General features: G+C 31.7%; 1 protein-coding gene across 5 annotated transcripts in view; it reads right to left on the reverse strand.

Annotated features, from left to right (window-relative positions):
* Window positions 1–1,797: 1,797 nt before the first annotated feature.
* Window positions 1,798–27,636, reverse strand: part of LOC125065617 — a 73,978-nt gene continuing 48,139 nt past the window's right edge. The window contains exons 2-6 of one of the 5 annotated variants that reach the window (XM_047673342.1): window positions 9,519–9,560; window positions 9,111–9,209; window positions 8,851–9,026; window positions 7,708–7,874; window positions 1,798–6,243 (exon numbers count right to left, since the gene is read on the reverse strand). In XM_047673342.1, coding sequence (XP_047529298.1) covers window positions 6,036–6,243; window positions 7,708–7,874; window positions 8,851–9,021 — 546 coding nt within the window. In that variant the 5' untranslated portion in view covers window positions 9,022–9,026; window positions 9,111–9,209; window positions 9,519–9,560 and the 3' untranslated portion in view covers window positions 1,798–6,035. Of the gene's footprint in view, window positions 6,244–7,707; window positions 7,875–8,850; window positions 9,027–9,110; window positions 9,210–9,518; window positions 9,561–23,664; window positions 27,452–27,636 lie in introns of those variants that run through there. The other 4 variants (XM_047673340.1, XM_047673339.1, XM_047673338.1 and 1 more) reach the window with 4 other exon arrangements.

Raw genomic sequence — 27,636 nt, forward strand, 5'->3', positions numbered from 1 at the left:
TTATAATATAAATAAGGATATATTAATCATAAACTCTCAGTAGTGCTTAATGTAGCCGAGTTATTAGCAAATCGCATGAAATACGTAAATCTAAGGTTCGTTTGTCTTTATTCCTACTTCGATTGGATATATAGTTAGGCTATATAGTTATATCTATGATTGCATACGCTCCTGCTAGATATAGTACCTGTGCACTTGTCTCCATTTATTCATGTAAATATTCTTTCTTCAAGCTTTTGCAGTTCATAGCTTTGTGTTATTTTTTTTAAATTGAAACTTTTGTTATCTAATTAATTACATATAATTTGCTTAGGCAGTTGTAGTTTAAGAATGATCAATGATTTTTATTTATTCAAAACATACTTTATTACAGATTATAATATAATTTTACAGTAATTTGTATGAAAATTATTTCAAATAACGTTACTCCATCTATGGACTTATTGATGAAGCTCCGTGCGGTTAACCCTATGGTTTAAAATTCGATTGTGCACCGAAGCAAGAATTAGTTTTTACAAACGCGGATAGATGGCGCTACTATCATGTGAATAAGGTTTAATTTTTTTGCTAAATAAGCTACCTTATTTCAATAAAAAGGCAATTCAATCTCTGTTTAAAAGACGATAAAAAACTTTATCTGTTTTTAATTTACTTGCTTTGAAATAAACCCATATTTCGCTATATAAGTATATATTTCTTTTCTAATTAAGTAAGCACCAATAAACTTGTCGAAATAGATTTTTTTTTACTTTTTTTTGGCCTTTGGAGGCTTTTTTTTTACTATACGCCTATGCGCTTATCAATACTATCCCACAGCCTCAGGGCTCTGATCTATGCAGAAGACTGCAATCGCGGCGGTTTTAGTGGCTAAGAATACCACATACCATAGTAGGTAATAAATAAATAAATATTGGACAACATCACATACATTACTCTGATCCCAATGTAAGTAGTTAAAGCACTTGTGTTATGGAAAATCAGAAGTAACGAAGGTACCACAAACACCCAGACCCAAGACAACATAGAAAACTAATGAACTTTTTCTACATTGACTCGACCGGCAATCGAACTCGGACCTCGGAGTGGCGTGAAACCCATGAAAACCGGTGTACCTACACACTACTCGACCACAGAGGTCGTTAATAGTGGTTGACTATTAAAATTTTATTTTTACCATTAAAGGTATTCAAATATCTTTTGGGTTTCTTTTTCAATTAGTGATTTATTGCAAAAATCCAATATTTGCAAAAAAAGTCCGTCGCAATTTATTGATCTATTAATTCACGAATGCGCGCTCCGTGAATAGATCTATGAACTGAGACGGATTAAAGCACTTGTTGTTTTTTACAAATAAAGTAGTTTTGCAATAGGTATATATCTACTTAAGCTGATAATAGTAAAAATATCATAGCTTAAGTTTCTATTAGGTACCTAGTATAGTATAATTTTTGTGTTATAGTTGAATCCTGAAACTCATTCATGGAATTCATGTTTCTCAAAAGATGACCTTAAATTCCATTTCATGAATGAATTAATTTATAAATTTACGAGATATGAATTTAAAATTCCTAGTAGACTTGTTTATAATAATATAAACATATATTTTTGGTTATGTACAAGGAATATTCAAGAAATATTAAATTAATTTAAAATTAGGAACTTGTAAGGGTATTATTCATTTTTATCAAGCCCTTTAAATAAGTAAATACATATACTGCTGTTTGTTGTATATAAAAAGGTTTTAGAACTTATACGTTAAAATGAAACGTCCACATTCCGTTCACATTTTATTTAGAGACATCGGTATAAAATATATTAGATATAAAACAGTACAGTCGTAATTAAAATTAAAATACTTCGATATACGAATATAAAAAACTTCACTTCAACTGTAAAGGTCAAATCTATATGAACGCTGCCGTTAAAATCATTCGTATAAAATTATACATAATATTTGAATTAAAACACGATGATCTTAACGGACGCATTACACAAAGGAAAAAAAAAACAAAGTAAACAGGATGAAGGATATTCATGAGATGGATTTGATTCACTGTGATATTAATTATAAATAATTGTAACTTTTACAGTTCTAAGAAAATTTCATGTTAATTTTAGAACGCCCCAAATTATAGCGAACGAGTAAATTTTTTACTATTAAAAATTCTTACAAATATTACATTATCACAGTGAACAGAGCTTAGGTATAGGATGACAGGGATTCTGAAATAAGTCTCGAAAACATCACTATACGTCTACATGCCCCAAAACATTTTATCGAACAGCAAGTGGTAGTGCTGTCATTTTATCTGATAAGTCTGTTAAAGACATTTTGAAATCTCCGTAACTTATTTCAGAATTGTTTAAATAAACTAAAAATAACGTACAGTACAGATAAAACATTAATAACACATTTATGATAATATATTCTCTATCCTAGACACATAATAATTCACTGCGTTTTCAATAAAATCGTTTGGCGTAATTTCGATACATACAAAGCGATGTGGAATGTTTGGTACTTAACCAGAAAGATACTCCACTTGACACACTACTGCTACGGTTTCAAGAGTAGCCTTATCTAATCAGAAATTACAGGGCTGTACGGATTTATTGAATATATCAATAAAACCCAGCATGAGATAAAACTAACCACATTTACAAGAGGAAATATATAATTATCTCATTGGCACAAATGAAAGCTTTGTTTGCAAGCGAATAATTAATATCATGCGAATATTCATTTTATGCTTCCCCCTTTTTCATAAAATATCTACATATAATTAAAATATAAGGATTTAAAAATAATTCCTATTCGAATACATTAAGTTTAAATCTATTGTCAACAAATTATGTGTAATTAAATACTAACTAACTTAAAAGTTAAGAGTTACGAAACAAATTATCTGTAAATGTCTCAGGTTACGAGTTGAGTAAATTATTTTATTTGTTCTAAACTCTCTATTAAACCTTTTATTTAATCCATACAATTACTTTGTTATGCTACCAATAAATTATTAAGTAACAAACTAATTCACATAATTCGGGTTCATAAGTTAGTCGAAACAATTCAACCATATTTTGGCACGGCAATTCAAGTTAAAATCAGCTAACTTAAACAAAGATATTGGCATTTCCAAAAACATGTTACATTTTAATATATTTATGTTATCTGTTAACTTTGATCCGATCATGATACAATTTATTTTATTTATCTGTGGCTAAATAAAATAAAATCTTTAAGCTTACTTTTAAAACAATTACATTATAATGATTAATTGTACGCTTATTTGATTAATATTCTTTTACGATATGAATTTGAAAATTCTTATATTTTGTTACATATGTGACTTCTTATTAAATGCAAAAAATGAATAAATAAAAATAATAATCTAAAAAAGTGACACTTTCCTGACTAGATTAATCATATTCAAACATGGAATAATTGTAATTAGGGGATTAATAATAAAAATATACAAGGTAGTGCATTTAATTTACGGTTCGCGGTATGTACCTTATATAACTGAAAAATATATGTATCATTATAAGGACAAAAAATCATTGTGAAATTCATTATTATTTTATATTCAAAAAAATTTATAACATTACATATAAAAACAACATTATAAATAGTCTTAAATTTTGTTTTTAAGTTAAATATACCGTTCGGAATATTATAATTTTTTTTCGGTGGACCAATTTTTGGACCCATTAAAATATAACTTTAATTTTTTAAAACGATCTCATTAATCATTTTTTTATTGTATTCTAATAGCTATTGCTTTTTAAAATAAGTGTAAATACAGGGTACTATTATCTGAAACGAATCGCGAATACAGAAAATATGTCAAAAAGTGTTTAAAATAATAACTCTGAATACATTCGAACACTTCTCAGTCTCTTTAAGATTAAAATTTTCAATAATATTCACAATATTTTAAACAAAAATAGCATTTATGTTAAAAATAAATAAGCACAATTCATTGGAAAGTTACATTATAAATCTGAGTATCCTAATACGTAAATTGTACAATAGACAATTATTATTATAACATTAAGATTGGTCTAAATCAGTAGTGTAATAATAATATTAACACCGAAGACAACATCTATAACACCAATAGCTAGAAATACCGCTGGTTATAACGATTTTGATGAAATGCTTAAATTTATCTTATTTAAACTATATTCTTAGTGTTTTAAAAGTGTATACTCCTCGTCGAATCCATTAAAGTTGATAGTTTTTTTTTGGTAAAGATTTTTAACAAACTTTACACGTTTTTTTTTTCATTAAATATTATATTGGAAGTATATTATATTAAAATGGATTAAGTGGAAGAAAAAAGGCAATTAAATAATAAAAAAAAAATGTTTTAAGATAATGAGAGTTTCTTTAAATAACATTTTTAAAGTAAATGCTATAAAAAATACATAGTTTTCAATAAGCTCTTGTATAATTTTCAACTGTATGGGACTAGGACATCATGGCCTTAAGCATGTGTTTCTAAAACGTAGTCGTATAGAGCTGTCACCTGGGAAGGTAAAACAAGGAGTTCCAGAATGGGAAGTTAATTTTGAATTCGAAAAAAAAATTCTTTGATTTAATGTGTTATAAAAAACACTTGACAAATATTTCTGTTAATGGACCATTTTAATAAGACCCAGATAGCAGCCCTATTTCCTTCACATACGAGTTTTTAATATGTTATTTTGTGAGAGCACTATTAATATGTTCGGTTAAAACGGACGGTAAGGATTTAGAATTAATCTTGCTCCTGTTTTAAAAGGTCAATTTTTGCTATGATCATTTATTTGAAATTTTTATATGTATTAAAGCTACTTAAAACAATAACGTTTTCAATATAGATTTTAATTTTCGAAATATGTATATAATATGTAATAGATTTATCTAAAGCAAATATATAAAGGGATATCTCAATTGTAAAATCTTCAAAAATATTATATTTAACGTAACATCGTAAAATATGAAAATGAAACGTTTTTGATGGTGTGATGTTTTTTTATTTTAAATCAATGATTCTGATAGAATTTAAAATGAGAATGTTAGGTCTAATAAAAATGATATGTGACGAACACTTAATTATGCATATGGATAGTTAAATAACAGTTATTACGTAAATAGATCTTAAAATTAAATTTAATCATTAAACACCAAGATCTGGTTGTTAGAATGTCATAGAGACGACGATTGCATACATTGAGAATGCAATATTGACTAAAATATAAATTAACGAAGTACTAGATAACGTACATAAAAATATATTTTGAGTAAAGCCATCAAACATCCAAGCTGTATAGGGTAATATTATCTTAGTAAGAAATAAATGACTACTCCGAGGAAACAATTAAAACTTGTACATAGAGGAAGGTACTAAAGAGTACTTTGAATGGAAAGAACAGCCCATGACTGTATATGCAATCATGAAATCGCTATAACTTGGAAGTCGTAAAAAAAATAAACCATTTGAGCATTTTTCATAAGCAGTTATCAACGGTTGAATGATACAATATCCGTAGCTAATTAAGGCAGAATACCACTGAGCTTATGAATAATTTTATATATCAATTACGACACCACCGATATAATAACTAAACTATCACTCGATAAAATGTAATGCCCTAAAACATTATCAGTAAACGACAGTTCGGTTTAAATTATAGCGATATCACTAATACGATAGTAAGTACATTAAAAAACGATATAATTTAGCTAGAGTAAGCGAAGATATTGAGACGTTGAATCATCTAAAGCTACGGTCAAACTTGTGATTAAGTGCATCGAACAATCTTCATTTGCAATGTTAAAATTGTCACTTTATTTATGTTGTAGCATATTTTCGTTTCATCAATTTAAGAACAGCTAGTTGTCACTTACTTGCTTTCATGTATGGCTGTAGCTTTAATTTCAATACGTCATATTTGTTATACGCACTTCGCTTAATCGTCTAAATATGTGTCGCCTTTAACAGTGTTACAACACGAAATACGATGCATTATCCTATAATGGTCAGAGTTTAAGTATCGCTGGCTACGGAAGGCTGTTTGATGAGGTCTACGTCCTGAACGCTGGCCTGTGCCTTCAATTTGGGTCGGTCTTCTTTGCGTCCATGTTCGTGATCATGGTGACTTTCCACTACACTAACGCAATTTTTCTGATTGGACCGAACTCTTTCGTCGTATTCTTCGCGAAGCTTTATATTGTACCAGTGGAGACACATGCATCTGAAAATTAGGGTCATCATTAAATCATACTGTATAATTAAATCGGAAATCATGTTTTATAATAACGTAAACTAAGTTTATATAAAAGTATTTAAAAAAAATATATCTTGGATATACTTGGGATTGGGACATACTTGTCCATGTTTTTTGGAAAGTCTATAAAATTTCTTGTAACTTATTTTAGTTTGGAAAGTTTTCATTCAAATCTATCTATCTTCTAAAAATCTACCGGTTCCGAAAAAGGAATATCTTAGACCAGAGTTTATCTTATAGATTATATTTATAGCTCAGCAATTGTTTTTGTTAAATATTATACAAATAAATCTGAAATAAGCAACCGACCATTTGTTATCATCTATAAAGTCATAAGTTTCATGAATGTTACATATACCCAAACATTTGTTTATTTTTTTCACTTAAACATCATACTCGTACATACATACTGTTATCAATTCGAAACAATTTCCAGGACTCTCTTGTAAAATCGTAGAATAACTTTCATAATAGAAACATTAAACATGCCAGAAAATTAATGAAAACTGTTGAAAACACCTCCATCAAACGTACTATCGACATTCAAATAACAATTGTGCCTCTATAATTCCATATGAATATGTTGACGTGCGTAATTGTATTAAAGACTTTTATGTTTCCATTTCTCTAATGAGAGGCTTATCTTTTTAATTAATCTAAGTAACGACAATTGCATAGGATCCTTAAATTGTACGCTCCGATGGGGCCGGCGGTTAACAAGGGTCATATTTTTGCTCGGGTGCGTGTCAAAATTATAATTCAGGTCAATAATTATTGGAATCATTAGTTTAGGATTCGCAATCGTTATATTTTACGTAAATTTCGTTAGTTTCGAAATGTATTCTCAGGGTTGTTAAATTAACTTGGTGCACAAAACATCTACAAAGCCCTACGTTTTATGCAGGACCGTCTTGGTAGGTGCCACCCACTCATCATATATTTTACCGCCAAGCACTTAATATTGTTGTGTTCAAGTTTGTAAGGTGTATGAGCCAATGTAATTACAGGCACAAGGGACATAACATCTTAGTTCCCAAGGTTGGTGGCGCATTTTTTAACAAGAGGAAGGTTTATATGTATAATATATGCAATATATAGTAGAAAAACACTGAGAATATTAGAGGTTTCTGAAGTAATGTGCTTACATTGCAAACGCTGGCTGAACCCTACGAGATAGATCAAAATATATACCTATAGAAGATAGAAGATATTACAGATTTAAAACGCAGGGACATAGCGGTTTGTATTGTCTAATGACTGAAAAACTGCGAACGTTGTAAGAAACCGGGGCGGATCGTTAGTAACATATAAAAGTATATACTATATTTCTATAAGTTTAAGTTTGTATAAATCGCTGATGTTTGATATTTTTTATTAGCAATACCGTCATGAAAACCGACTTTGAAATTCTACAACTAGTCGAAATCTCACCTAAGCACAGCTCCTAACACGCCAGTGCCGACTAGAGCTGCGCCAGCTCCCATCAGATAGTAGCGATGTTGAGCCGCTTCTGCGCCTGGAGACAGCTGGACGAGTCCCACGACTAGCACCACGATGCCGAGGAGCAGCGATCCCACAATTGCGTGTAGAGCTGCCACCTGGTCAACCAAGATAGCGAAAAATAAATTACCTTTCGGATATAGCCTAACGAGTAAATAGTTATTTTTTTACTTCCCTTAGAAGTAATCGTTTCCGTATACACGTGAACTTCGTTTATTTGATCGCACCATGTGTTTAACCTTTTATTGACTTGACTTTTTAATCAGTTGGGTGAGCCGCTCTAGAGGGCCGTAAAGATTTATAAAAGGGTCAGTTGCGTAGTTGCGCAATCAAACCAAGGCTACGTAATTAGCATTTCTTTCTGTGGACAAAACTTTATCAGAAACTGAACTTTATATCAACGATCTCATTCAGCTGAAAAAAATGGTTCAGAATATGTTTAATAAAATTGGCTGTTGAAGGTTGGTAAACTTATTTATAGCGTAGTTATAAAAACTACTATATATTATTTAGGGTCATAGCGTAACAAGCGCCCGGGGTGCGCGCTTGGTGTGTTCTGTTGACAAAATAGGCCGCGTTTTGTATACCAAATTATAGCAAGCATATCTATATGATGCCACCGTCTGGTACATAACTCTTTAAAAATAAATTGAAAAGCCTTACAAAAATGGAATTAAGGTCACGATTACAAATAATGAGGGCGAACCAATATACCGTACAATGATTCGCCTAAGTTTTTATTTGTTTCCTCATTTAAGCCATTGGTATTTTTTTGGAGACGGGAATCATTGTTTCTGGTTCAGGAATTCGGAAAAGAATTTATTCCATTACAGTATTTCAAAATAAACGCCCGCCCTCAGAGAGGTTCGCTATTTCACCCTTAGATGTTCGGATTCAAAGAAAGTTTTGTTATCTTCTTTAAGATATTAGGCGGAGTTATATGACTCCTTTTAAAAAGTTGATTGGTACATGTTATATTATTTTTTAAGTCCTGTCATTATGATTAAAACTATATGTTTTTATTTTGTGCTTATTTCTTGCGTAGAAATTTAATTTAAATGATGATTATTATACCTTCCCGCAAACGTATAGCTCGTTCCTCAGCCGGTGATCAGGAGAGGGCGTCGCGTCCTCGATGCCCCTGCCGAGCTGCAGTGGCAGCTGGGAGGGACGGCGTCCTCCCGTCCGCTTCTCAGCCCGTCGCCGCTCATGCCGGACAGCGACTGCTGGCATCGCACCAATCATTTTTGCTGTAAATTATGTTTTGAGTACGTAAAAACCTACTTCTCTGACTGTTAGAGATGGCTATGCACGTCAATAACTGAATAGTATACTTAATTAATTATTGATTCCTATAACAATTGCATTAGCCACGGGCACTCCCCTCACTAGTAGCTGTCGTCTCGCAGTGTCTGAAGCGGCATCGTCTTGAGCTTGAAGCAGGTAAGCACGAAAGCAAAAGCTTGTTTTAATTAAATGTTAACACGAACAATATATACTTGCATACTATTCAAATTTACAAATACGTGTATAGTCTCTTTAATAGTCATGACGTCTTCAAGTTATATTTGACTTTACAAATTGATCTAAGATTTGAGTATTAATAATATAATTAGTATATCTATTGTTTTTTTTTTTAATTAGAAATGTAATTACATGTAATTGTACCTATAAACATGTTAAGATGAAATTAATCAATTAATATAAAATATATTTTCTTGGTTTTCGAAACAATAACTCACGTCTTTGGTTATCTCTTGGTTGTAACAACGATTGTAGCATATCTGTAACAAAATAAAAATAAAATAATTATTGATATGCACAAGTACTTGTGTACCTCGCGCAATGACATGAGGCGCTGACCATGCTTTTGTTAATAAAGACGTTTTGTGATTATGACTAATACTTATCTGAGCGACCAACTTAGTTCTTATATATCGAATGCGTACGAGCAATTTTGGCTTTACTATATTCACTAATAACCTCTTTACTGCTAAACATTCTTCTTAGCGGTCCCAATAATTGACCCAAATATAACTTCTAAAATCTTTACTTATCTATACCTACTAATATTATAATTGAGAAAGTAACTCTGTCTCCTACCTCTTTACGCTTAAACCGCTTATATGAAATTTATTATGGAGATAGTTTGAGGCCCGGGGAAGGACATGAACAATTTTTTATTTCACATCTCGAGGTTACGCTTTTTGTGCTCTAGGTAAAGCCTATAAAAGGTAAAGCAGAGTTAAACTAATAATATATGTGCAAGGTTTTGATTTATTGTGTTTCAAGTTTTTGGTTTTGTGGAGTTAATGCTTGGTGACTTCCAGGCAGGAGACAAAACATACATATAATTGTATTTAACTAACATGACTGTATTTTTAGACAATGTTGAAAAATAGTAACTACTGAGTTTCTTCCCGGTAGAATGTACATTCCGAATCGGTGGTAGCTTTACTTTAAATAGTTTGTAAAATGACGATTTAAAAGTGCTTGTAAAAGCCTACTTGAATAAAGTATATTTTGATTGATTGATTGATTCTCTTTTTTATGCTTACACGTCTTAACTACTCAATTGATCATTATGCAATTGACATTGAAATTCTAATACCTTCCTGCTCATACACTGGAGAAGCCGCAGGGCGAAACTAGTATTTTATAAACCTTTGATTTTCAATGCATGAAAAAGTGGCACGTTGGTATAACAAAGGTATTAAATATCTATATTTCCATATCAACCGCAAATCGTTTTCCTTTTACGTTATTTCGCGTAGCTTTGTAAAACGCTTCCATTCGATATTATAATTCTGTTGCAACTGCCCTCGGGCGGTTGAATTTGCATATACACTTCAAATAGCGTAAGTGCTTCTGAAACATTAAACAAGGCGTTTTAAGAGCATATTTTAATGTACTTTGCTTATACGTACATTTAAGTCTAAACGGAACCGAATAATGTAATAGACTTATCGTTCTTTATAAAATAGGAATTATACATAAAAAACTTCGACTCCATAATGGAGAATAAATTTGACCTTTTTTCCAGATGGATTAATACTTTTTAAATTCATAGTTTCAAGATTATTTTATGCAATATTTATGTTATGTTACATTTATCAAAATTATTTGAGAGCTATTACGTTGGAACTATTTGGTTCATAAATATCGACTGACATAATATGTAATAGTTATTTTAAGATTAGTCTGGATGCATTAAATCCATATTACTAAAACTGCTAATCGTAAAATATTATCTTAAAGAAAAAGAAAGATAATAGAGATAGGTACAAAATTAGTTTTGAATCACGATGTCAGAAAATGTTTTATTCGTAAATTTGATATATTTTTATATTTATTTTTTGCATGAGCCTACTTGACTATTTATTGTGACATAAACCGAATCGGTCCATGCCAAAACCAGCGAATTGTTCTTGCTCAGATTTTCTAAATTTGTTTAGGGTTGTTACTATATTAGTATTTTTAATTAAAATTAGTTTCCTTACGATGTTCATCCTTCACCGTCAAGCTCGAGACGAATTACAAACAGAAATTAAGATTGATATGCTCAACTACTGGTCCACATAGGCATATCATTATTAAGTTACTGTGATTTAAATGTATAAATGTAATGTATCAAATAGTTTAACTTTTTTATGGTTTTTATGAGCTTAAAAATGTCATCCTAAAAATGTCTCAAACTCAACTCAAACTCAAATTCCTTTATTCAATATAGAAGTATTACACTTTCTTATTGATTGTCAAGTTAAACACTACCACCGGTTCGGAAAAAGAAAACACCCTGACCTGAGAAGAACCGGCGAAAGAAACTCAGCGGGACTTTTTTTTTACGTCAAATTAATTATATACATAATTATATATGAGTAGAAACAGCCAGGAGGCGATCGTTTCATTCCCAAGGTGTGCTATCAAACATAAACTCACTAATTGTATAGTAACCTTTTGCACACAAGCGTTCCTTAACAATTTTTTTAAATTTCGCAACAGAAGCATTTTGAACGCTTTCTGGGATCCTGTTGTAGAAGCGTATACATTGCCCCACAAAAGAGTTACTGACTCTATGTAGTCGAGTAACAGGAGAAACAAGATTGTGTTTGTTCCTTGAAATCATTTTCTCATAAAAACATTAATATTTTTCCGTACATACAAAACATTACAGAATATATATTGAGAAGCAACAGTCAATATCTTAATTTCTTTAAATTTATACCTCAAAGATTCCTTGGCTCCCAGGTTATAGATTGCGCGAATAGCCCTCTTCTGCAGCACAAATATAGTATGGATAGCGGCTGCGTTACCCCAAAGCATAATACCGTACGACATTATACTGTGAAAGTAACTGAAATAAACTAGTCTATCCACCAACGCGACATGACGGTCGCCGAAGCTGTGCTGTCAATGATCCAGCGTGGAGCAGGGTACGCTGGATTGCAGTGTAGTCATAGTGAAACATATTGTAAATTAAAATTAAATTAAAAAACTGTTCATAAAAAAAATAAGTCAGTGTGGGCCACGTCATTCGAGAAGAACGGGCGGTTCCAACCCCAGCAAAAATCTGCTGATATCGTCAATAAGAAAATTGTAAACCGCTACAAACAAATAAAAAGATGAAGTAAAAAATGCACAGGCAGTTTGTGAGCCGTGGATGTTATTAAATTTAAAAAAATCCACATACGAGTAAACCCTACTTTTCGTACAGTGTGAGTTGGAATTAACTCAAAATATCGTATAAGCGTCGTTGAGCTTAAATAGAAAATCATTTGAATGTCTGTAATACAGGCGCCAACGTCTGCACGAGTGTTAGTTCAGCGTCAACTGGGTCAACTTTCCTTATATTTATGAAGGCTCTTAGTAAATGCTGGCTAAAATTTTAGTGCTGCTGTAAATACTACAGCCATATTGAATGTATAATGCGTTTTTGATTAAAATTTTAGTAGATGCGTCATACGTTTTTGAATGTCCCATATACTCGTATATATATGTACATTTACTATACTATTAAAACTTTTTTTTCTTTATAATCCGTATTTTTATTAGGGCAATACTGAAAAATCTTTTTCAGATGAACCTCTCATTTGTTTTAAGAGTTAATAAAATAACCATTTTGTCTAAGTAAAACTGCAAACATAAAAACAACTTTATAAGTGACAAAATGTCGTATACATTTTATATGTATTAAAACCGAGATATGTATTAAAACCGAGTAATTATCGCGTTACGCTTTGACAAACCATAGCTTATTTCATTAAGCCTTTGTATCATCAATCATTTCCATTCCGATTGAGCTTTACAATAAATATTTAATGTGCAACATGTTCCAACAGACTGGACAGTACGAAGTGTGGTTTAGTCGTACATATAAGTATGTATATTTCATGTGATACACCAAAAAGAATCTCACATATTGTAAATAACCAATGGCATTACTTTTAAATTTAAAAGTTAAGTATTTATTATTGATTCGAAAACCATAAAAGCTTGAAAATTTTATAATACTTTTCAATGCGTAAAGTGATTCGAAAATAAGTAGGTTTGAATTATTTTTATATCAAGCTTATAAATACATAACTATAAATAACTAGGAAAGTAAATACTTAACAATATTTTCCAGCTGGACCATTTTCTAGGCCGCTAAAGCTAAGCCGTCTTATTAAATGTTGAATCGACTATTTTAACTAGGTCAGGCTACTAACGATATTGAAGAAGAATATTTAAAAATAGGGGAAACTTGTACATAAGATGGAATATTTTATGACGGTGATTACGATGCCTCCGATGGTCTTAAATAACATACCTTACTGGTTAGTGGTAACTATTGGGTAAAATGGAAATTATATTTTTGTCGTTAAATGACCCAATTGTCATATTTTATGTACACGTTGTTTTTAGTTATATGTGTATATATAAGAATTATATTATGATATATATTACGGTAGTAGTAAGTAGTAACAGCCTGTAAACGTACCACTGCTGGGCTAAGTCCTCTTTTCCCTTTGAGGAGAGAGTTTAAAGCTAATTCAACTACGCTGCTTCAATGCGGTTTGGTGGATACACATGTAGCAAAAGACATACATACGGGATTCTCATGATGTTTTCCTTTACTGCCGAGCACGATTTGAATTATAAATACAAATTAAGCACATGAAATTTCACCGTTGCTTGGGTTTGCTCCGCAATCATTGGTTGAGATGCACGCGTTCTAACCACTGGGCTACCTCGGCCTAATATATGTACCTAGTTATTATATTATTATTTATTCCAATAATTTGTGTACATTTACAATCTTTTTCCCGTGCCGAGAGCAGAGGTTGTCTGGAATTTAATGCTCATTTCGCGATGATGTTGCCTTTGTAAGCCTTCTCTTACCCTGCTTATGTAGCCTTATAGATTCATTTGTTACCTTTGCAAAATTTGTTCTAATTAAATTTGTAAATTAATCATCGTTGTAGTTGTCGTTGTAGATCTATGTGTTAAAAAATATTTTGTTTTATTATAATATAAACCAAAAAGCACAAATACTTGTCAAATTGTATTTTCAATTGCTTATTATCCGTCAGCAAAGTTTAGTGTTATCGAAAGCAGTCGCAAAATTAAAGTGTTGCCAGTTACGAATTTTATTTTATTTACTACAATAAAAAAAAATTTTACAAAGTAGCAAGCAAAATTCAAAATTAAGGTAGGAGTGGTGTTTAAATTAAAAATCATTGCAACAACAACAACCTACAAAGAATACAAATTGAATTTTTCGTACTATATATGGGATGTCGTTTGCGCAATGAAGGAAGAGAATATTTCGCCCCATCTTGAGAAACTTCTCGAACGTGCGGCGGTGGCAGCGACGGAATAATTATATATGTGAAAATTCTGCGAATTGCAAATGGGAGTTCTCTAATATTTCGAAGTTTCACATCAAAGAACTATTAACTTTAATCTTAGTGTGTTGTGAATACCAGTTATCCAGGACTCTGGGGTAAGTGAAGAATATAAATTGTATTTTAAACTATCATCCATCTCAAATAGAAACTCATACAATTGCAACCAACCAGTGTCGGATTCAAAGTAAGCGCCGCCCCTGAGCATAATAAAAATGACGCCGCATTATATAAATTTTGCATAAAGTGGATTAAGTTGCGAAATATGATTTTTAAATAAATAAACTGCCTTTTTTAACTATTCATGTTTTGGAAGATAAGAGCAGAGTGCAAGACAAAAGCATTTTCTATAAGCGAAGAATAAATTATTTTCTCACCCTTCTGCCGCCCATGAAAATGTGTCGCCTTGGGCACTAGCCCCGAATGACCCTAGTATAAATCCAGAGCGGCAACCGACATTCACAAAGTTAAATGTTATTGATAAGAGGTCGGTGTAATTCCACCCAACTTTATAGTAAGGGAGATTTCCCCATAAACTGGTGTCATCCGCTATTAGCCGGACGAGCGAGCTTTTATGTAGTAAAAATCTCTTAATTACCTATTAAAAAGTTTGTTTCTTTTTTAACGCATTCGCGCAAAGTAATTTGATTAATAGCCTTTTAACTAATTATGATTGGTATGAACAACATGATATTAAGATATTGCATATTTTTATATATTATTGTGTTATCGCAAAGAAAATTATCGATTATACTTTTCAAGCGAATACTGCCAAAACCATGTATGCATAAAATAATTTTGAACTTTAAAATGTTTACAGTGACAACATCTACCATATACCATAATAATGTTTTTGTTGATTAGAAAAAGATTATATATGCAGTTCAATTTAGTCGTCAGTTTTATCAAAGTAAATTAAATATACCTAGTAATTAGTTATAAATATATACGTTTTCGTATACAATATTTGAAAAAAATTGTAACGATAAAATATATTTATTGCTGTACACACAATTTTCCTATGGAAATTGCCGTAGCAGGCAACACTGATGACCAGAGGTCACGTCTGCTGTTTAACATGCAAATTTGGAATTGTGCCAAAATTCTGATTATCACATCAATACGTTTTCCGGGTTTGGGTAAGTTTTAATGATGCTAAAATAGTAATGGATGTAAGACAAGAAATGGGCAGAAGTACGCAAGACAGATTTCCTTGTATAATTAGACAGCGAATCATGCATGGATTAATTATTCATGCAACGATATCGCAGCGCTTGCCTTTTGTATAGCTTAACATTATACTTTACGTAAGTGTTGTTTGAACGAAATGAAAGTTTTGAGTAAATAATATCGAAATTTTTGATTCTTTACTATTTGTTTATACTAAAGTTTTATTTGTCCTTAATTGTATATAATAATTAATTGATCAGAGTTTCAATTAGTAATTTTGAAGGAAATATATTTTTAGTTATGTCAAACATAATAAATCTTAACATACATGCTTTAAATTTTTATTTTTATATTGTTTAAGGGCAAGTATAACCTAACCTAACTTTTGCCATTCCTATATGTGAATAGCACTAATGAACTTCATAGCCTTAATTATCGATATACGATATATCATTCAAATGGAGCATTTTGGCTCACTAAATATAAATGAATGAACTCCTAATTAAATTATCTTTGCACAGTACTAGTTATAGATCTTATTTGATAAAGAGGTCGAACGTGACGAGGGCAGAACCAAAAATACGGCTCAGACGTAACTTATGGGATCGTATTTATTTTTATACTTATTTTTCTTATATTTGTATATATTATTTTAGATAATATGTTTGTTTTTTTTTTGTTTCCTTACGTAGTTTACCAGTATTTTATCATGTCCTGTCCTGTCAATGAATTTGTCATGTCCTGCAACACAAAATGAATTTGAAGCATAAAATATATAAAACTCAGTAGTCAGTCAATTTTTAATTTGGAAACTCATTTGGGGCAGATAAAAGTAAAATTAATTACTAATAGCTGGGCTGATGCCTCGTCTTCTTTTTGACGAACTACTTTGATTCCACTACGCTGTTCCACTGCTGGTTGGTGGATAAATTTGGTAGATTTTACTCGGTGACAAATCTCGAATGCATATAACATTAGCGATCCGCTATCACATCGTGAGTCAAGATGAAGGAAACATGGGCAGTAATACCAACCTCATTGTCGCGTATGAATCTTTATGAAAAGATACTTGTTCGTAAAGAACATTCATAGAGATTCAACATTGAAGAGTATATTATATAAATGCGATAAAAATAAATACTTCAACCGGTTTTATAATAACGCAGTTACTAACGACATTACATTTCTAGTGATGCTAATTAAATTATTACAATCAGGGTACTTCGAATAATATTTATTTGCACATCAATTCTATCCCTCAGTTGGCTCCTGTACTACGAAGCTGTCTCACCCCTACTCTTTCAATATATAGTATCACCAGTCTTGTCAATCAGAAGACCTTTACATTTAATTCAAAACTGCAACATGACGATTCAAAGGTGCTTTTAATGAGCTTACTTGAATAAAGAATATTTTTATTTTAAATATTAGTCAATATTACAAAAGGATTAACATAACTCAACAGTCAACGCTTAGCTATGAATATCTGGCGTCAATCTCGATGGTTTGGTTGCTAGTTTAGCTGCTAGATCCCGATGCTTTAGATTAAAGACCCGGGATGAGCCGATTAGCAAAAAATTCTCAGTAACATTCATCCACTAAAGATATGTCTCCAGTCATCGTTGAGAATGGCCACGGCAGGCCGAAATCGGTCAGGAGGTCGTCATTAATGCTCTAGCATCGCTGTAGTCGTTAAATAGCCCCAGTTTACTAAGATGGGGAAAAATAACAAAACTATACGTTCGTTCAACTATAGATTTTCTCCGAAAAAAAATCTTAAAGTTTTCTTGAACAGAGATTTACCTTAACCTGTTTTGTTTCCATAGTGAATCGAATAATTGTGCTATAATCGAAGTGTTGTAGGGATGGTGTGATTTTAAAAAGAATGAAAGAGAGATGCGAATGGGGTTTTAATTATACGGCACTACATGAACGAAATAGTTTGTAAATTTGGCGATTCGTTTGAGAAATCGATTCAATTCGAATTCATTTTGACGATTTAATACGAATCGCTTATTAATTGCTTTGTTCGAAATCATTTTTCGAACATTTTGTGTGTCGAACTTAAACGTCATTAAACTGTTAACTCAGGGCAAACTGTTCACATTTATAGTTTTAACTATTTCATTACTCCGACGTTGCCCGCACAATACGTATTAGCGAGTTTTTTTGCGTTTATCAAATCCCAAAAAGTACGATCATATTTATTTTTCTTAGTTACGTAGAACCACACTTCGAACTTTTCTAGTGGGTTGTCGTTAAGAGTGATTGAAATTTGAAGTCTTAATGTCATATAGTAAAATTTTATGGTATTTAAATATATGTATATAAATGCAATAAACTAAGAGTTAATTCTATTAAAGATAACAATAATAACCGATTAAAAACTATAGAGGCATTAACCGTGAGATTTTAATGTTTCAGAAGCAGTTCATTGTTAGCGCAGCGCCGGAGGCCTTACAAAGCTTCACAGAGAAGTCTTTGTTCCAACCATTAGCTTGGTTGAACACAAATGTGCTTTCTACGTTAGATGTACCGCTTCGCTTATATGTTTCTGAGTGAAGTTGGCACTGCGTCAGAACTGCCATATTCTAATATCAGTTTTATTCTTATGTACTGTAGTGTTACGGGCTTAGCCAACATTTGTATCGGTGACTTTGAGGATTTCAATTTGTTAGATATGCTATTAATTTTTTTTTTTGTTAAATTGTAAGTGTTCGTCGGGACATATGATGAGCATTTTAACCCTATATTGCCTCTTGTAGCTCAGTGCTATTTTTTAACTATTTTTTTTATATATTTTTACAAATCATATATTGAGTTGCCAAACTTATAAACGTTACAACTAAGTATATTTATATTCACACAATTATATACAGCTGTCAAATTTATTTCTCATTGTGTCGTTTGTTATCACTCTAATACACTCCTCTACAATAGCTGAGTGACATTCCAATTTGTGTGTCACTGTCCCTAAAATAAGGGATAGCCCGCACTGCGGAAAAAAACGTGTCGTCTTACTTTCGCATTTCTCGACACACTTGTAATCATAGCAATGACACACAAAAGTTTTATGATTCGCGTTGCAATAAAGATGATTTGATACTCATTGATGTGTGGATCTCAGACGGAATTTTCTTTGTACAGTCAAATTCCATGGATTTTGTTCGCGGTGCGTAGAAGATGATATTCACATATTGCACTGAATATAAAAAAAATAGCGGCGTAATTTCGCAGTGCGAATACATCTTTAAAATGCGGAATAAGGTGGAGTGTGGAATTGTGTGGAATATATAACCTTATTCGAAGAAGGACTTTTCTAATATAGGTAGTAATAGATGGCATCAATTGTCAACTAAGCCGCGCTTACGTCTCCATCATGCGTAATTATGCGTAGTGTATACGTAATGCAATTTAATAAGATAAATAGTCAGGCTTGACGTCATTCGAGCCCGAGATGGCTCAAATATCAAGGCGGAGTCTAGTTCTCGCCCCTCGCCCAGTGACGTGTTACGAATAGCCTTCATAATTTTTCAATAAAAAAATGTAAAACCAGTAAATACTTACATTCCTCCAAAAAGTTACATGAAGTGGTTTCATTACAATCCTTATTATCTTCTATAACTGATTGCAACCAAAAGAGGACAAACAAATAATATTTATTGAACGGACGCTATGTCATTGGTAGATAGCTTGAATAACTAATCTATGATATTTATTATAGATTTGCGTAAAAAATGTCACTTTGAGTGTCGACGAAGACGTTATCGGAACTATGAAAGTAAATTTACAGCAAATTAAGATAAATATATACATACGTATATTAAGTAGAATAGTGTCGCATTATAAACAAATATATATGTATTATTCAAGAACTGTTTGTAGAGCACGATACAGCAAATTGCATGGAATACGTAGTTTGTTTATCTTCATTACTTCTTCGATCAGTAAATCAAACAAAAGAAAAGAGATTTGTCGAAAGAGTTAAAAAAGCATTAATAGATCGATAGTATTTTATTGTATTTTGTGTTACATGTAACGTTGCAAAACATTTTTCGCGACACAACTTGCAAAGAAACGCAAACATCATGGCTGTTTGGAAATGTCTCTCCAAATGACTTAAACAAATACTGTGCTCGCTTGAAGAACATCAATAAATATTCTGCTTTGAGCGTCAAATATTTATTCACATCGAAAGTGTAGACCGTTAATAGTCTCCAACTTTTAGATATATACCGTGCAGAAGAAAATGCACGCCAACTTATTTATACTGTAATATTCTGGTGAGTGATTGAGTTTTTAAAAAACGATCATATTGGCTTCAAACCAAATCAATTCCTCGTCAGCTTAAAATAAACAATGCTTGCAAGAATGAGTTTTTAAGATTTTATTACAAATAACGTTATCTCATTTTATATTTTTTTCCCAAAAAACTATTTTGTATACTTGTATATATTATTTATATGTAATTTTACATTAAAGTCATTCATGATCATAAGAGCCCTCTTTCTTTTCGTAATAGTTATACCGAACAGGCGTCACTAAAGATTATGTGAAACGCTATTATGATATTTGCTATATTTATGAAACAGGAGCGAAGAAATGAGAATATTATCATTACAAATTTATAAGGTGGATAAGAAGATGCATGCAGTCTAAAGTACTGCGATGATGTTAACCTGAACGTGATGTCGCCATGGGTAAGAGGATATAAAAAGTTTCAACTCGAGAAAATAAATTTTCCTGCACCTGCATTAGGTATATTATAGAAGCGCGTTGGAGTTCGCGCAAGAAGGAGAGGAAGTCTTAGCCCAGCAGTTTGACATTTATAGGTTATACTTTATTTTACTCTCCTGAACGACACCGGTCACGACAGTCATTGAGGTAAACCAGCCAAATGCGAAAGACATAATTAAAGTATAGCGCAAACAAGAGCACTTTCCACTCCTTCACTCTTATAATCCAATGGACGGGTTAATCTGATAAAACCAGAAAGAGTTCAGATGCTGCACCAAAGGTTTAATGTGCTTTCTAAGGCAGATAAATGTAAAAATTGCCATATTTACTCCCGATTGAAAATTTCTCCTACATGTTCTGTGGAATTATTTACGATTAAACAGTGAACAGCGTTTACTAGACTGTAATAATTTTTAGAAACGTTTTTCAACAGCATGCGTAAGTCATACAAAATCTTGCAAATAATTTAGGTTATAATCACGCTACTGATTGAATAGAAACTTTGCACAATGTTAAATAAATTAAATAATTTCAGTTTATCAAGAACACAGGAAAAATTCTGTTTGATTTAAAATGATGTAGAACAGGTGATTAATAAAAATCATATTTATAATTATTAATTTATTGTAATAAGTGTAATAAATTCAGTGAAAAAAATATTTGCCTAACGTGAAATGGTGTGGACATGATCTGTGAAAAAGTGCTTGATCATTAAAAAGTTATTTCAACAAACTGAGGCATTGTTATTAAATATTGCAACACTTAGTTATACATTTTACAGTATTATATAAATAGAAGTCGTGTACTCCTTTTTGAAATTAAAATAATAATAAAAGGAACACACACACGTCATAATTTTGAAATGACATTTTGACGTATAAAACCTCAAATCTGTCATTGATTCGTTATTCGTAATCCTTTTCTCGCACGTGTCATTGGCGAAATAATCTGTGCCCTCTTGGCACAAATAAAAGCCAAAACAACAAAAAAATCCTTTTTTGTCTGGATGATTAAATATAGATTCACAGTTATTTTTCCTATATTGGTTGTTACTTTATTGTAGGCTTTGATCGCAAGCACTTTTTCTCAGATTTATAATAAAATAGCATTACAAATTCTTATTATTTAACAAGAAATAATTTTTCTATTACAATTTTTATTAAAAGAATTACTTTATTTAAAATTAAATGATTATTATAAATTATTGATCTAGATATTACAGATGAAATACATAGTTAATAGTTTAAGTAGGTACAATGTTTAAAATATCTAACTATTTATTTTAAATGGACAAAAGTTTATTCATTTTAAGATATCAATATAATTTTAACATGCATTTTATACTGTGTTATGTAAACGTAGATAAATCTATTAAATCTAGACCAACGATTTATTATCACCGCGCTCTTAGTCGTAGGCTGTTAATAAGGTTCAAATTCGAAATTCGATGTCGAATTCTTTGGAAAAATGTAAAGAAAAACTAAAGTTAATTTTTAAATCTCACATTATCGACAATATCTTTTGGATGAAATATAATTTATATTATTTTAACAAAAACTACTTAATTGTACAATGATGTTCAATATTAGTACGTTACAAGTATTTATGGCGTTTCACTAATACATTTTGTGATGCTGTTAACATACAGAACAGTTAACATAGATTTTTTCTCTTTCTGTCAAAGGGAATTTGACATTCGAAGGAGATAAAGCATTGTGAATGCAATATTTATTAATGATTAATAAGGAGGTTGTATACTTATTGTTTTACATTAAAAGGAATGAATTTGACTTCGATTTTCGACTTTGTTCTTATGAAACCATTTATTACAAATATTAATGACTTGCACATTAAAATTTTCACGAACAATATTTATAATTTTATTAAGAAACTTTAATGAATCATTCGTTAGACATTATTAATGCAAAAAAAAACAAGTTTTATTCATTTCGTATTTAATTATTATGATTAATAACTAAAAAACTACATTTATTTTAAATTATAAAACATGATGATATATTTATTTAATATTTGTCTCGATGATAATATAATTATATACTTTAATATATTTATTTTAATATACATCTGAAATTAATTTCATCTGTATTACAACTGTTCGAATTATTTAAATAATGTAACAGCAGTTTATGAAAACAGATATTCAAAAGATTTTAAGATGAGAATTTATTTAATTTGAATGTATATGTTTACAAAAATGTCATATATAAACCTATAGGACATTTTTGTCATTTTTGACATATGACAGTTGTGCGAAAGTAATATTCCTATTTCCTGGTCTGCGGTTAAAGCAATTGTCATTATAATCTAGACAAACATCAAACAAGGTGGAATATAAATATATGGAATGTCTTACTTACGATAAATTGGTGCGTACAATACGCGTATAGAATTGATTAAAAAGGCGCAAAAGCGTTTATAAAAATTTAGTCACGACATCGAAATTGCATTAAAAAAATCACAACTAACACATTTGAGCTTTACACGACACAGAATCTAATAAATACGAATTGGAACATAATTCAAGGAAATTAATTAAAGTTTGTATAAAACGTCACTTTGTGCTGTTTTCGTAATGTATTATGTGCGAACTTCACATACCTCGGCCTAAGCCTGGAGCGCAAGCGTGCTCGATTCGATATTGCTTTTAAAGTTTAATTTTCTTATCTGTACTTCTGATACTTAGCCATCAAAGAAGAATAATATACTTTTCGATATCGTAATAATAATTTGAATTTAGTATTATTATAGCACATAGCCACCATATTTGATATAGCTATAGTATCTATAGCATCATCAAAAGATGATGAACTTATTAATATTAAAATTTTGTTTGATAAACATTTCGTTCGTATTTTACAGTACTGTTAGCCTAGTCGTTTAATGTTTCCACGCGGTGCCGTAGAAGGAGCACCGCTGTTGTTACACTGTACACGCGTTTTTAAACACGTCCAATATATATATCCATATAATGAGTATTACCGATTGCCGCGATGAGGGATGCAACATATCTTACAGACGTTTAACCTTTCAACTTTATTCAAAACCTTTGTTAAATCCAGAATATTTTTTTAAAGAAATATACCTATATTTATTCGGCATTTTTTTTTAAGTTTCATAAGTACAGATAAATTCATTTATAAATGTAGGTATTTCCTTATTTAATAGACATAATAATAAAAATTTTAAGAGACGCTCGATATATTTACACGTGATGTGGCGATAACACGAAATTGAATTCTTAAATTTACTATCAAAAATACATAGATATAAAAGTATAGGCACGAGAAAGTTCATAATTAATATGTGCATTATCTATATATTTCCACGCTATTTTATACAATAAGTGCAATTATAATACATTTAAATGCCGAGAAATTTAAATTTTTCTACCTATATAAGATCATTTGTCATCTCGAAGCGAATATGGCACGCCACTATAGTCCTGAGACAGATTTTTTTTTTTAAATTACGAGTAATTTAATAAATTTCAATTTCAACGAATAAAATTATTCACATTAAGTTGAAAATGAATTATTAATCCTTTTATTCGAGAATCACAACAGACGAGAGTTCCATATACTCGTACAACGTCATACACTCACGATATTTACAAGCTAGCAGATACTAGACATTGAGGCAATAATTCATAAATATACAAACGCTAGAAAATATTACAAGAGCATCTCGAATCCACATTTTCTTTGTGATATCGATTTCGTATTCCGTTTATATGTACTTCGAAAACGTACAGAATTATCCGTTTCATTGCTTACAATGTTCCAATATATCAGTTATCCGGTGGACTCTCGCTCACTCATTTTTAGACAAAGCTTAAGATATCGAACGCTATTCAAACTTTCGAAATTGGAACGATGTAGGGAATGTTCAAGAACGTAATGTTATCGTTTCCGACTATCGGAATTCGAAATCGATATAGGTTCCGAGAATGTGTAAACATTTTTCATTTTAAATACGACGATATAGCTGACATTATGCTTTGTAACGACAGAAGTAAATTAGTTATAGATATTTAATTTTGACTAATTTATTTAAAACTATATAACTTTTAGTCTGATATATATAATTTTAAGTCCTTTTTTTATTGACAAAATATGTTCCCCAACCCAACCGATACCGTCTTATTTGAAACGAAAATAATATGCATGAGTTTTTTTACATAAATTTTGTAATACTTTCTAACTATTCCATTTTATACTATATTTGGTAAAGTTACTGACACGATTTGTGCTTAAAGACTTATGTAATAGATTTATATAAACTGCCAACATTTTAATATCTTGAAAAATTAATTAGACGTTCTGTTGTAAGATTGTACAAATATTGTTTCCTGGCAAAAGGGTTCCACACATTATCTTCAGTACAAAGCATTTTAAAGTAGGAAACACGACACAACGTAGAATACCTAATTAAATAGTTATTCAATATACGAAATTCAAAGGAAGTATTATATATTAAAGTATGGAAACATCGAAATGCATAGATAAATAGTTAATAGCAGTAGTTAGATATTTAATAAATAACTTGATGAATGTAATTTTTAGAGATAATTATTTAAAAAAAAACATACAAAAGTTGAGAGCAGTTAAAAGATAAAAAAATTATGACATAAATAAATTTAGTATAAATCACATCCATCGTTGAGTTACATTAATATATTAATAAAGAGCGGGACAGCAGAGAGAACTATATATTGAAATTTGCATTGCTAAGCTCGTGGTAATAGAAATTATAGTACTGAACACCTGCGCGAGCAAGTGTCTCTAGAGCTATACGACCTCACCTGTACGACGATTTCAACAAAGATACTTCGAAGTTGCTACGTCGCACAAGTATTACGTAGCTTGTAAAGAATCTTGCATGGCAGTGGCTTCGCTTAGCTTCATAGCGCTGGTGTGATAGATCCTTAAACCTTATTATAATATCAATGTATACTTTTAATTTGACAAATTTATCATGAAGTTAATTTAGTTAATAGTTATGAACAATTTACCCAAATTAAGTAACTTCGAAACATTATAAATATTGTGTTTTGAATTAATACAATTTTGAAGTATATTTTATGATAGTATAATCACAGCCTTAAATTATACCGTAGTAAATAAAGCAAAAGTAAAGCATCCTTATTTGAGATCATTTGTTGATCTTTGAGACGGGTCTGTAGTGTCGCAGACATTGGAAAAATCGTTGTAAAAATAACTTATTTAATCGTCGCAATCAACGGTCAACGTTGTCTTTAAATAAACAAATATTAGTATCGTTTGGCACAACTGTTATAGACATCGTAGATGTAAAAGACGGTGTATTAAATTATTAATTCTGAGTAAAGTTAACTATAGCAATACATAAATGATGAAATATTAGATTCTAAGAACAGTTTCATAACAATCAGTCTCAAGCCGCGACGAAAATATGTTAACGCGATAAAATAATACAATACAATGCAACAAAAACCATTTACGACGACAATAAATTTTATATTAAAGTAAAATACAAATAAACTCAGAGAGGGTATCACAATATGTACTACTGCTAAACTCTACCGTGACTTGGTCCATCTGAAAATTGTGAGTGAAAAGCAAATTACTTGAACTCACAAAGCCTTTAAGCTCATTCTTTGACAGCAGTGGCAAATATTACTAGAATCAAGCATTTACAATACACTGAACGTCACAAAAAGTCTATTGATTTCAAAATAAGCCTTCAACGCATGGCGGTGCTCTCCCAGTTTTGACATTTCATTGATGCCGTATATCCTATGCCTCGTTGGAGAATGCGGTCAAGAGCTTTGGAGCTCATTATCAACACAAAAAACCACTTTCTGATCGATGAAAAGCAAATTGAATATTACTCAATTATAGAATGATTTATCTTGACTAGTTAAGATTCAAGTTGGTTCTCATCGTATATATATGTATCAAACTAGACAAAATTAATGAGAAATTATATGGTTACCAATAAAATCAAATACAAGTCCATAGAGAAGTAAGATGTACGGAATCAATGAACTGTCAAACTAGGAAGTTCACATTCTTGACATGATCATATAGCGTCCGTCTGATAACAGCTCCCTTGTGTCAGATGGAGATCCCGGACTTAGACTTGGAGCTACCGAGGGTGTTGAGTAAGTATCTTTATTGAATTTTCCCAGTCTCCTCTCTGTTTCCGAAGTAACGGAAACTTCTTCTTCTACAATTTGCTCCAAAGGTGTTTCTCTCATTGCTTCGCCATTTATGGCGAGCGCATTAACGAACCCGTGCGCTCTATCGGGCGAAGGCTCATTATATGTTTCGGTTATCGTTTCCGGTAGGACTTCGGTGGCGCGAGCTCGTCTTGCGCCCTTTGTTCTCATACCACCGGTTTCTGCATCTCTCTCTAGTCTATGCCCAGAACGAGAACGCGTAAGCTGTCGTTGAACATAATCCTCCAAAGCGTCTTCCTCGCTCTTCGTTAAATACTTATGGAGTATAATTAAGAAAACTCCAACCCCTAGGGCAAATAAACCAGACCATACGAGTTCGTTAAACCAGCTGACAGATCCGATACTGCTCCAAGATGTAACATCATCGGGAAGCCACCCAGAAGCGACTAAGAACATGCCAAGGACAAGGAATACGACTCCAAGATGGAGCATGCCGACAGAGGAGACGACTTCATTTTCGGTGGCTCGTGATGTCTTGTACCTTCGTCGTTCAAGGCTGCCAGTCGAGCAATGGGGCGAGGTGACTCCCGACTCAGTCGATTGGACGGAGTAGCGACGCTCGCGTGCTCGTTGTTGCTCGGCGCGACGCTTGCGCTCCCGACGGATGGCGAGCGCAGAGTGCAGGCCCACCGCGTGCATCCTGCAAGCACGGGCACGGGTGAGCGCGTGCACGAGCGGCGCGCGGCCGCAGGCGCGGGTTGCCGCACGCCTAGAGGAGTCCGCCGACCCGTGCCCGTGCCGTGCCGTGCCGCCCGATACACGTATAATATAAGACTTGATTTCTACGTTTCAACAACAACTAGATATGTTTACTACTTACTTTTA

The sequence above is a fragment of the Vanessa atalanta genome, chromosome 8, assembly GCF_905147765.1.
Source record: "Vanessa atalanta chromosome 8, ilVanAtal1.2, whole genome shotgun sequence".
NCBI classification, from domain to species: Eukaryota; Metazoa; Arthropoda; class Insecta; order Lepidoptera; family Nymphalidae; genus Vanessa; species Vanessa atalanta.